General features: G+C 45.2%; 1 protein-coding gene and 1 long non-coding RNA gene across 2 annotated transcripts in view; both read right to left on the bottom strand.

The window, feature by feature from the left end:
* Positions 1 to 1,405: 1,405 nt before the first annotated feature.
* Positions 1,406 to 2,130, bottom strand: LOC124516268 (uncharacterized). Its single transcript, XR_006963009.1, has 2 exons — positions 2,012 to 2,130; positions 1,406 to 1,920 (listed from the first exon to the last, which is right to left on the bottom strand). It is a non-coding gene; the product is annotated as an uncharacterized LOC124516268 (long non-coding RNA).
* A 199-nt stretch (positions 2,131 to 2,329) lies between these two features.
* INSIG2 (insulin induced gene 2) overlaps positions 2,330 to 12,866 on the bottom strand; it is a 41,800-nt gene continuing 31,263 nt past the window's right edge. Inside the window, exon 6 of the mRNA XM_047082746.1 lies at positions 2,330 to 2,728. Coding sequence (XP_046938702.1) covers positions 2,723 to 2,728 — 6 coding nt within the window. The 3' untranslated portion in view covers positions 2,330 to 2,722. The remainder of the gene's footprint in view (positions 2,729 to 12,866) is intronic.

Here is a 12,866-nt window from a genome sequence, read left to right as displayed (position 1 = left end):
GCACAGGCAATGGCCTGGACTTCCTGCTAGTGACTGACGTAGAAGGAGGGGACAGGCGGCCTTATAGGACTGAGCCCTTATCCTGTGGGATCCGATGCTATCTCAGGAAATAGTCAGAATTCAGGTGAATTGCTGGATAATTGCTTGGTGTTGGGGGGTGGCGGGAAATGCAAACGTTGGAATTGGTGTCAGAATCTAGGACTGTGTGTCAAGAGCTGAGGTGTTTGACAGAAGACACAGCCACCCCGTGATGACCACATAAGAGGGGGCCAAGGAAATCAATAACTCTCTTATTCTCCTTTTACCCCCCTCGTCTCCCGTGGGTGCTTCTTATTGGCCAAACCCAGCCAAAAATCCAGAACTGTACTGTCCAGGACAGGAGCCAATAGGCATATGTAACTATTTAAACTAATTAAAATTTAAAATTCAGGTCCTTAGCCATATTAGTCACACTTCAGGTGCTCAATAGCCACATATGGCTAGTGGCTCTCATACTGGACAGCTCAGATACAGAGTATTTCCATCATCCCAAAGTTCTACTTGGACAAGCTTGATAAAGGGCAAGGGAGAGCCACTGTGCATGACGGTCAGCCTCTTGGGCACAGAGCAGGTAAGGAAGGCTGGGGACTGGATCTGGAGGGAGACACAGGGGATATGGAGCATGTTCAACATTTACAAAAGCATGTCTCATAAGATACTCTGAAAACTATAATAAAATTGGGGGGGGAGGGGCAGTTGATGGTCGTATAAATTTGACAAACTCTATACACTGTTTTGTTCCCTTGAAGACTCAAGATATATATCAGCCTAGTAACAGCTGTGAGAAATCCTGGAAATGTGTTTAACACTGTTTAAAAGCAGGTGTTTTATGAACTCTTTTGGCTACAAAATGTTGTGTTTTTTTTTTTTTTTAATGGAATGAGTTACAACACCTTTCACAAAGTTCTTTTTTATACTGGATATTTATCATTTCGGGGCTTCCAAGATCCTGTCGACCCTCCTTGTTTGGGGTGGAGGATCCCAAAAGAGATAAGAAGGTTGGATCCATCTGCCCAACACAGGAAGCTGACCAGTGGTTGAGAGGCCTTCTACCAAGAGACCCAGGGGAGACCATCAGATGCCCCCACCCAAGCGGCAGTTGCAAAGAAGCCCTACTTAGATCTCCAGCTCAGGGAAGCATGATTGGTGGACAGTCTGAGATGCTGCCCCTCTGATCTACCCTTTGTTCGTGCCATGCTTCCCCTGGGCTGCTCCCAGTCAAAGACTAAACATAGAGGGGGCAATCATGGAAGTATCCCACACAGACACGGGAGTCTAAAGTCACCTTTGGCTTGAGGATTCCTCATTGGTCTGGTTGGGACTTTCTGAGGGCTGCCCTGCAGCCCGACACTCCTATCTGCTCTCCTTTCCTCCTACCTCATTTCAAAACTATCAGACCTGTATCTCTGACCGAAGACTCTGGCTTCCTGCTTTTTTTTCCTTCACAGGAATTTCCCCCAATAAATCTCTTTCAGGCATGTGTAATACCATATCGGTGTCTGCTTCTTAGAGGATCTGAACCAACATAATTTAAGATCCGAATCTTGAGTAGTGTCTCAAAGAGGTGGGAACACACAGAAATAATTCAAGGCGGAGCTCAGCGTCACGGACAATCCTTGGACACGTTTTGTTGGCCAGGCTCGAAACGGTTACTGAGTAAACTTCCCAACCTATTTAAAATCGCCTGATTTTCACATTGGTTAGCCGTGAAAACTGAACTCTTCACACCGGCATCGATTGCTAACGTGCTCTGACCATGTCAGGAAAGAGCCACTGCCTTGTCGGTGGTCCAAAGCCTCGCCGCACATTATCCTCCTGATTGTCTGGGGTGAGCAGCTCCTGGCCGAGGCCACTGAGACTTGTATTCTGTGGAAGACCAGACTTTGAGGAGAAGAAATGGGTATTTTGAATAAAAGGCACTGTTCTTGCCTTGTATCAATACATACCATAGGGTGTGGGGGTATACACTTACCATCAAGGCTCAAAAAGATGGTTGGTAGCCTTTAGAAAGGGCAAAACAGGGGCACGTGGGTGGCTCAGTCGGTTGAGTGTCTGACTTCGGCTCAGGTCATGATCTTGCAGTTCAAGCCCCGCATCGGGCTCTGCGCTGACATCGCAGGGCATGGAGCCTGTTTCGGGTTCTGTGTCTCCCTCTCTCTCTCTGCCCTTTCCTTGCCTGTGCTCTGTCTCTCTCTCTCTCAAAAATAAACATTAAAAAAAAAAGAAGAAGAAAAGAAAAAGAAAGGGAAAAGCAAGTTTTCTTTTTCTTTTCTTCTTTCTTTTTCTCCCTTTTCGGAAAGCTGGTGGTGAAGTGCGTGCCCTGGCAGCCACCCCTGGCTCCCTACAGTGAAACTACCTCAGACCCTGAGGATGCTTGTTTGGAGATGGGAGCCAGGGTGGGTGCTGGAAGGTGGGACGTAGGAGCTGTGCCTAGCTTTCCAGCAGAGGTGCTCTTGTGGCCCCCGCGGGGAAGGGTTGAGAATCCGGGGGAAGAGGTGGGGAACAATGCCCAGCAACTTCGGCTGTGGGACCAGGCGGGAGACGGGAGCCCTGGCCATCGCCCACCAGGCCACTGCTCCTCTGTCTATGGTCCACATCGCCCGCCACTCCGTGAGCATGTCACTTGCCGAAGGAACCACGTTTTGGCCAGTTTGGGCCCGCACCTTCACCTTCCAGCGCCGTGCTAGGCCTAGGAGGAGACGAAGGTGAGTCACAAGGTGTCCTTGCCTTTAAAATCTCACAGAGGAGTGAAGATGTCAGAAAAAGGGAGAATGAGAGAGAGCAAGGCCACTGGGTGGCACCGACCACAGAGTCTGGGTGGCCTGTAGGAGCCAGTGAGGCTCCCGAGGGCAGTGACTTGGAAGCTGGGAGGTGAAGCACAAGCAGGACTTCGCCAGGCGAAATCTGGAAAAGAGACTTCAGACCAGGAGAAGATGCCGTACGAATCTCAGCGATTGAAGTCCCCGAATTCCCAAAGCATGCATGCTGACGTCAGAATGACTAGTTTAAATACTCTCTGTACTGTCTGCTTCTCCAGCAAACTGGAGGGATCCAGTGCTCTCTGAGCCTCAGCATCTCCACCTGTGAAATGGCGAGAGTCATAGGTACGTGACGGCAGGGGGCTGGGGACTAAATGAGATGCGGTCTGTGCAAACATTTTACGGCACTGTATGCAGTGCTCTCTCTACAAAAGCCCATTGCTCTCATCATCAACGTGAGTGCTGTTATTATTCATTAATTCAGTGCCAGCGGCTCTGCTGGAGACTGAGGATTCAGAGGTGAATAAAACAAAGCCCTGCCCTCCAAGTGACCACAGTCTAATAACAAGAATTCACGCGTGGGGCTTTTTATGTGCCGCCTCTGTCCCCAGCGCTCCAGCTCTGTGTGTAGTCATTGTTTTACCCTCGAGACAACCTGAGAAACAGGTGCTATGACTACTCTCATTTTGCGGGTGCGGAAACTGAAACACGGTGGGGGCGGGGGTGTGTGTGTGTAAAAACTTGTGCAAGGCCTCACAGCGGACGGGTGGGAGTGCCCAGACGTAAACCCAAGTAAGTTGGCTCCAGACGCTTCTTTACACCGCCGTCCCTAACAGGGAGATGGACAGTTGAGAGGCAACGATACTATGACGTCAGTACTGTGAGCGTAAGTTGCGTGGAGGGCAGGGGATTTTCAGCAAACGCTCCTTGGAAGAGACGGTCCCTGAGCTGCGTTCTGGTGAGGAGGTGAGGAAAGGTGTGCTGGGAAAGAGAAGCATCAGAATGAAGCCCTCACGGGGTGGGTGACAGCCGAGCTCCTCCTGCCCTTCAGGGTGGGAGAGGACAGGTTTGGAGAGGTGGACAAGAGCAGGTGCTGAAGGCCTTGAGCACCACGCTAAGGAGACAGACGGTCCTCTGAGGGCAGCAGAGACTGTGCTGGAAGGCTCATTCTGACTGGGAGAGGCGGGGATGATGACAGGTGAAGTGGAGAGACAGAGTGGGGGCTACCACAGAGGTCCAGCTGCCATTCCCGGTGACTGCAAATAGAAGTGCGCCAGCAGAGACGGAAGTATGAAGACCTTTAATACACAGAGAATGACGAGAGAGAAAGCAGGAGAGACATTGAGAGAGACCACAGGGTCCTGGCTTGCATGACAGGTGGGGCAGGGTGCCAAGCACCAGGACCTAAGGAGGAAGACCGGGGACCTCGCTGGTAGAGTAGGGCACAGGAAGCAGGGCCAGAAGGTGACAGACTGCGAGTGAGCAGAGGGGAGTGAGGAAAAGAAGCAAGTATCTGCCCAAGAATCCCAGCAAGTTGAAGGGCAAGGGGGTTGGGTCAGACACCAAGAATCTACTTCGATGGAGTTCTGGGTACTCAAACCCCGGCTTAGGTATATCTGAAGACTGTGCTTGTCCTTGTCATTCGAAAAGTCCTTGTTTTCAGTCCTATTTTTCCCCAGTCTTCACTTGCCAAGACTTCATGTTTCACTGCCTCCACTGACATACAACTGTTGAATTAACTTCTCAATATCTTTGTCTGCTCGTCACTGTTCCCTGCACACATATGCATAATAGGAAAAGGAGCAGGTTCTGCCGGTGGGTATTTGTAATGTGCCGAGACTGATAAATAAACCAATAAACACGCCATTGCCGTCGCCAGTAATAATATCAACCGTTCTCAGCTCCTGTTTATTGAGCATCTATTATGCACCAGGTGTTCTGTTGGGAGTTTTACAAACCTGGCCACTATTCAGAGTAGAAATGACATTTCTCTCTTACAGGGGGAGAAACTAAGGTTTGAGGTTATGTGAGCAGCTGAGGATGACACAGTACAGGGTAAGTAGCAGTGGGATGTATGTGTGCCACCTGCCAAGGGCGCAGCCTTTAGGCAGCCCTTCAAAATGTGTTTGCATCTAAATGACTTGATATCCTTCCTATGATCCTTGGGGAGAGAAGAGTTGTGTGTGGGAAGTAGAAGAAGAGGGGGCAGAGCAAAGGGAACAGAGTTATGTGAACTTAAGTCAGGGGATTACTGTCCCCAAGCTCAGTATTTACAAGCTGTTACTATGCCTTCAAACAGTCAGGCCCGATGGGCTCCTTCAGAAAAGAACAAGCATCTGAATGGGTTTTCGTGTTTGCCACAGATGTTTATCTAAAGAAATGGAACACGTGATACAAAAATTCCTGGCCAGCTTCTTTTTCTTATGTACGTATGTACGTATATATGTATGTATTTTAGTGTTTATTTATTTTTGAGAGAGAGAGAGAGAGAGTATGAGCAGGGAAAGGCCAGAGAGAGAGAGAAGGGACAGGGAATCTAAAGCGGGCTCTGTGCTGACAGCAGAGAGCCCAACACGGGGCTTGAACCCCTGAACCGTGAGATCATGACCCTGAACCGAAGTTGGACACTTAACCGACTGAGCCACCCAGGCACCTTCCTGGCCAGCTTTCTTTCAAGAACATAAATTACAAATCATCCGTTCACTTACCAAGTATGTATGCAGCACCTACAGAATGGCAAGCGTTGGGTTAGACACCAGGGGTACAGTGGCAAATGTAATCAACCACACCAGTATGTGAGACTGAACACAGGGTGCCCATCCCTGAACTGTCTCTGTGGGGGTGACTGGAAGGCTGAGAGTAGTCCCCAGAAGAGACGGAGGAGGGCCTTTTGGGCAGAGGTGTGGCTTGAGCAAAGGCCGCTTGCCCTCACACTGTTTTTGCCACCTCTTGCCACCTATTGTGTCTTGCAAACTCTAACTCGCCCCTTAAGCCTTGGGCAGGCTTGCTTGGCCTAAACTCCCTGGCTGGGTCGGGGAGCTCTCCTGTGGGTTTCCTCCATACCTGTCGCATACGTCTATAGAAGCAGGTATTTGCAGGGAGCCCAGCCTGGGTGTCCGTCTCCAGTCTGAGCCCTCTGGAGACAGGTGGTGAGACATTTAGTTCCATGTTCCCAGAGCTGGCACAGAGCAGGTCCTTGATACATGCAGTGGAATGACAGTAGCATGCTGGAGGAGGTGTCTGAGAACCCTTTAGGTGGTCCTGGCCAACACTGCCCCTTTAACCACTTAACTGTTTGTTTTTGAGGAAGAGAGATTGGAGGCCTGAGCTCTGCCATGATGACTGGGGCATATCACTTAAGATTTGGTTTTCCTCCCTTACCAAATGACAAAGTTAGATCAGCATTGTGGGCTTCGGACAATATACAACCTACCAAAGTCCATAAGAAGGGCTGTTTGTGCTGAAGGAAGTCCATGGTTAGCCTACACCCTATAGTCAAGATGAGCAAAGAGAGCTCTTCCGGAAGGGAGGTAACCAGCACATTTGGTCTTTGATTTCGTTTACTCTGACCCACAATTCTGTGACATAGTGTTGCTTTTGTCTGTAATTCACTTGAAGCTTAATCTTTCAACAAGAACACGAAGTTCCTGGCATAGAATGCAATGGTAGCTAAATAATAATAGGTAACATTCATGGAGAACTTCACTTTTTGAGCAAGTAAAAGGATCACATGTCCAAAAATGAAAATGATATAAAAAGAGGTAGTCCCAACCCATGTTTGTACCTGCTCCATTTTATACCCCTGGTCTCTGCCCCAAGAGTCACCAGTCTCAATAATTGCTGATCCGTCCTTCCCAAGTTTTTTTATTCAAGTTTATATTTTCAAAAACACATCTTCAGCATCTAGGGAAATGATCGTTTGACTTTTCTCCTTAGATCTATTTTGAAACACTGTCTTTGCATATTTAGAATAAGCTGCACTTGGTCATGAAGACTTATTCTTTTCCTATGCTGCTGCATTCTGATTGCTAATATTTTATTTAGGATTTATGCGTTAGTATTCATGTAAGAGATTCATTTATTGTTTCCTCTTTCTACAGCCTTTGTTATCAATGTTAACATATCGGGGTCAAAAACAAAAGTCATTCTTCTTTATCTATGCTCTGGAACAGTTTAAATGGCATTGGAAACATCCACCCTTTAAAGGTTTGGTTAAATTTGCCTGGAAACTTTCAGCCCTGGTGCTTTTTAAATATTAACTCCTTTACAATATTATCTAGCTTTTTTATATGAAAATTGGCTTATTTAGATATTCTGCAGTTGGTTTCAGTAAGTTATATTCTCCTAGAAAAGTATCCATTTCTTTCAAATTTGCAAATTTAGATAAAGTTGGGTAAAATTGTTTTTAAAATGTCCTTGCTTTCTGCATTTTTCTTTCTTGCCATTTTTTATTCATTGCCTTTGTTTTTTCCTCCTTGATTTTGGAGAAGTCTTCTCTGTTCTACAGATTTTGCCCCAGTGATGTGGGTATTCACTTATTCACTTTGTTTTGCTATGTTAACATCCTTTGTATTTTCTTTCTTCTGTTTTCCTCTGGTTTATTTCGTTGTCCTTTTTCCTAACTTTTTCGATGGATTCTTAATTCTTTCTATTCCATTCCTTTTATATTTAAATAAATATTCGTTTTATAGGTTATGATATTTGCCATAAGTGCTGCTTGAGTTCAATTCTTTAGATACGGAATCTAACATGTAGTAATTTTTCATTATCATTGGTTTTTAGAAATTCTGTAATTTGAATTTGTACTTTTAACCCAAAAGTTGTTTAAAGGACAACTTTCTTAAAATTCTCTGATCTTTCACTAATTTAAATTTTTACTGCATTGTGAATAGAAAATGTCCACTCTACCTGAGTTTTTGAAACTTACTGTGATTTCATTTGGGGTGACCAATGGAATGGCCAATGATTGTGGCTGTTCCATGGACACGCAAAGCAAAAATACATTCTCTATCTTCAGGGCACAGAGTTTGATATATATTCATCCCATCTACCTTTATGATTCTGTTACTTAGGTCTTTTGTATCCTTATTCATTTTTGGTCTAATTGATCTGAGAGAATGTGTTGCTATTCCTGAGATGTGGAATGTCTGGGGAGGAGCCAGTTCCAGAGGGAAGAGTGGGTATGGAAAAATCATAAAGTCCATTGGATCATCTCCAGCCAAAAATCATTCTTGCCAAACACTAATTTGCAAAGATGTATGCACCCCTATGTTTCCTGCAGTGTTATTTACAAAAGCCAAGATATGGAAGCAAGCCAAACGTCCACTGACAGATGAATGAATAAAGAAGAGTCGAGATATGTGTATATATGTGTGTATATATATCATAAATATACATAACATATACACATATATAATGGTATATTACTCAGCCATAAAAAAGGATGAGGTCTTGCCATTTGCAACAACATGGATGGACCTAGAGGGTATCATGCTAAGTGAAATAAGTCAGACAGAGGAAGACAAATACCACATGATTTCACTTATAGGTGGAATCTTAACAACAAAACAAATGAACCAGCAAACAAAAGCAGAAACAGACCCACAAGGACAGAGAAGCTGACGGTTGCCAGAGGGGACAGGAAAAAAAGTCACTCTTGCCATAAAGAAAAAGGTCTCCCCAAAGTGACCAAGGTCTGTATCTTCCAACTTTTAATGGTACTACTCGACAGAAGAGTCAGTCTTTCATTTGATCAGATAATTTTGTATTGTTTTCTAATTTTTTCATACATGGAATTTTCTCTCCAAAATCAAGTTTAAAAGTTGAGTCCTCTTTTTCATTTCTGTGGAGATTAGGACAAGGTCCTATTCATGGCTTGGAGGGATTTTAGATGGTAATGTTGCTGATAATGACATTTGAGCACTTGCTATGAGCCAAGCCCTCCTTTAGGTACTGTGTATCTCTGACAGTATTAAATGCATAGCATTTAATAAACTCGTAGCATCCCCATTTTACAGATTCACAACCATAAGGCAAGTGGGGCTAAAAAAACAAAAAACAAAAAACCTCAAGTTCAAACTGTTAGTGAGTACACAGCCAGGACCCTGACCTTAGTCACTCTCCTCTGTTGCCTCTTTCAGAGACCAGCTCATCCAGTGGCTTCATTTTACAGGTGAGGAAACAGAGTCTCAATGTTGCTGAATCAGCCAGCAAATGACTGGCTGGGCTAACACTAAATCCTTGAGGTTTAGACCTTCATGCAGAACCTTCCCACCATACAGCACTGCCCTTCATGTGTACAGAAGCAATATTCTGCAATAGAAAGAGGTTGTAATTGCTGGATAATATGGGCTAATCATTTGATAGCAATTCCTGCCTGTCTGCCTCACCTCCCAGGGCTGCAGAAGTAATGCAAAGATGTTTTCATCGAAGGCTACTTAAATGACGTATACTTTTGATTTCTGAATAAGTCAGTGTAAAATAAACTCACTTTTAATAGGACCAGGATATATGAAATAACAAAAAACTAAGGTTCTACAAGGGATAAATGCTCTAGGTGGGACGACTTATGTGGTTTTGGTACTTTTAAATTTATTTATTTTTGAGAGAGGGGGTGAGAGGGGAGAGAATCCCAAGCAGGCTCTGCGCTATCAACACAGAGCCCCACTTGGGGCTCGATCTCACAAATCAGGAGATCATGGCCTAAGCTGAAATCAAGTCGCTTTACCGACTGAAACCCCCAGGCGCCCCAGGGCTTGTGTTTTTAATAGGCATCTCCTGCACTCTCCAATTCTCTTGCACATGATCTTCATTCTTTGCTTATGGGTTGTAGGTGTCACGCTCCGAAACAGGCACTTTCCCAGAACAAGAAAGAACCGAAGATAGCCGATGGAAGAGAACACTAATCAATCGTCAGGGAAGAGGATGATCATTAAACACACACACACACACACACACACACACACACACACACACACACACTAAGGGTGAGTTTCTTGTATTATCTCCAAGTCCAGCTCTCAGAGCCTTTCTGTTGCCAAGAGTGACCTAACATTTCTCTCCATGTCTCTAGCTTGGCTTTGGAGGGCAAGATTTGTTTTGTTTTGCTCCATTCCATACTTATTCCAGTAATTATGAAAAGAGGAAGGGGTTTAGGACATATGGGGAGGGGAGACTGACTCAGCGTATCAACTTGACTAAGAAAGGACATAATGGTTTGGCAAAATAAGACCATTTCATCCTGAAAGTGTAAGCACATCCTATACTAGTGGAATTATTTGGCTTGCCAAAAACCAAAGGTATTTAGCTGAATATGGCAGGGACCTAAGCCAAATGCCTAGAGGTGGTACCCTGTACAACTGCACAGAGGCTTCCAGAACTGGTTAGGGAACCTGATTCTGATGCTGGAACTGGTGGTGTTCCACTTGGATTCATTTGGGATGGGATCCACAACAAGCCCTGGAAACCTGTCCTGTAATGAATGGCACAGAATCTCTGGGAAACTGCTCCTTGTCTTGAATCATGACATCATGAAAAGATTTGTCCAGGGGCGCCTGGGTGGCGCAGTCGGTTAAGTGTCCGACTTCAGCCAGGTCACGATCTCGCGGTCCGTGAGTTCGAGCCCCGCGTCAGGCTCTGGGCTGATGGCTCAGAGCCTGGAGCCTGTTTCCGATTCTGTGTCTCCCTCTCTCTCTACCCTTCCCCCGTTCATGCTCTGTCTCTCTCTGTCCCAAAAATAAATAAACGTTGAAAAAAAAATTTAAAAAAAAAAAAAAAAAAGAAAAGATTTGTCCAAAGGTAGTCTTACAACCTGCCAGCTTTGGGGCTTGCAGCAGAAACTGAATAAAATGCATTCCTATCATCTTAAAGAGCAAACCGATCTCCTCAGCCTTCTAACCCAGCATTTGGTAGGTGCCAAATGACGAGCTAAAAATGTAGGATGGATTCCTCAGGGAGGTTCTAGACTCTCCTTTCTCAGTTTGCCTAGTTTTGTTTTTGTTTTAATTTTTTTTTTCAACGTTTATTTATTTTTTGGGACAGAGAGAGACAGAGCATGAACAGGCGAGGGGCAGAGAGAGAGGGAGACACAGAATTGGAAACAGGCTCCAGGCTCTGAGCCATCAGCCCAGAGCCTGACGCGGGGCTCGAACTCCCGGACCGCGAGATCGTGACCTGGCCGAAGTCGGACGCTTAACCGACTGCGCCACCCAGGCGCCCCATGTTTTTGTTTTTTAAAGAAAAGACTGAAGTGGTTCAGTTGTGGGTGGCCTAGCTCAGATTCTAGGCAATCTCTTCAGTAGGGTCTCCAGCCTTGCTGACCTAAACATTCTTGTTTGCAAAAGAAGATCCTATTTCAAAGGAAATGTGGCCGATTCGTGCTTTACCACGCAGGTTATCAGGAGCCTCCTCTGTTGCACCACGTGAGAAAGTTGAGCTGGGAACTTTCTCACTTGCCTCAAATTTAAGTCACAAATTAAAATGTATGGGAAAAATGGGAAAAGGGTTGAAAAAAGGCGAGTTTTGTATGAAATTGGGTGCAAGTATTTTCTAACCTCAGAACTTCAGGTTTTATGGGGGTCTCCAAGTTCAGTTAGTTCAAGCCCTACATCTGATTGCTTCCAGTAATCTGGATGATCTATTTGGTGGGCAGTGTTCTCTTCCCAGGAAAGACACGAGTTGTCTGTAAGGCATCTGTAGCTTTCATATTACCCGGAATCCAGCCTTAATCAGTGAAGGGAACATTAGTAAACTATCTTAGTTTACTAATGGTTACTTAGTTACAAAGAACGGAAAACCACTCAATTTAAATCCTTTCTGGGGCACCTGGGTGGCTCAGTTGGTTAAGCATCTGACTTTGGCTCAGGTCATGATCTCATGGTTCCAGAGTTTGAGCCCTGTATTGGGCTCTGGGCTGACAGTTCAGGGCCTGGAGCCTACTTGGGATTCTGTGTCTCCCTCTCTCTCTGTCCCCCCGCCCCCCATTCACACTATCTCTCCTTCAAAAATAAACATTAAAAATTGTTTTACTCCTTTGTAAAGAGTTTATTGGAAGGAATGTGTAGGTTTCCTGAGGAGGAGAAAGATATCAGATGGTTTTCCTCTCTCTCTTCTCTTTTCTCATTTCCTATTGTCTGTTTGTCTCAGCAACTAGCTTTCTCTTGCATTTCCAGCTTCTGCTTCATTATGACTTTTTGGCTCTGATATAGGACACCTGTTTTTGTTTCTTTTTACATTTACCTTGTTTTTCTTATCATCATGTCCCAATTTTTTCTTCAGAGAATCAGCCATGGGAATTGGTTTGGCAATGGACACCTGACTCGACCCCAGCCAACAAGATATGCTGAGACCCTGGCCGAGGTTTCTGGGAGATGGCGTGTGAATGGAGGAGGACACGAGGTTGGCGTTGCCTCTGTGAAGCCCAAGCCCAATGGCAACATAGCAGCAGAGCAAAGGGATAGAAGCTACATCCTGATGGCAGTTTTGGAAACCTGAACCCCAGCTATACGTGAAGCCAGTTTCATGGGCCAGTAACTTTCTTTCTTGCTTGCTTGCTTGCTTAAGTCATTTTGGATCAAGCACTCTGTCAAGCATAACCCCCAAGTCCCAACTGATACAGCCATCGGCCCTGGATTTCCACCCAGCCAACCCCACTCCTCGCCATGACCTTGCCGTTCTGGTTTCCTGATTGGCCTGGTTAGGAAGAGCGTGCTCAGGAAGGACTGGTTTAATGTGGTATGTAGGGCTATTCTTCTCAGAGCCAAAGGGAGGGCAGAGGGAGAGGAAACAATTAACTTCTTACATTTAGAGTCATTAGAGTCCTTGATCTGGCAATTAGCCTAATCATATTTTTTTCCTGTCTTCATTAGGGTCATGAACGCCAAAATATAGGGAATAAGATGCAAAAATCAGTTCCAACTTCATAAATAATGCTTGTGATGCATTTTCGTACACAAATCTAACAGAAATTTAGAAAATGAACGGGTCTGCTTTGTCACTATTCTCTTGTGGGTATGCCAACAGCTTTGAAAAGTTTTTCAGTATGCCAACTTTAATTTTATAACTGAAAAC

The sequence above is a fragment of the Lynx rufus genome, unplaced genomic scaffold, assembly GCF_022079265.1.
Source record: "Lynx rufus isolate CCGP_SWC_20201006 ecotype Redwood Valley unplaced genomic scaffold, mLynRuf1.p SCAF_2, whole genome shotgun sequence".
NCBI classification, from domain to species: Eukaryota; Metazoa; Chordata; class Mammalia; order Carnivora; family Felidae; genus Lynx; species Lynx rufus.
Note: the sequence above shows the minus strand (reverse complement) of the source record. Positions and strands in the feature narration are given on the sequence as shown.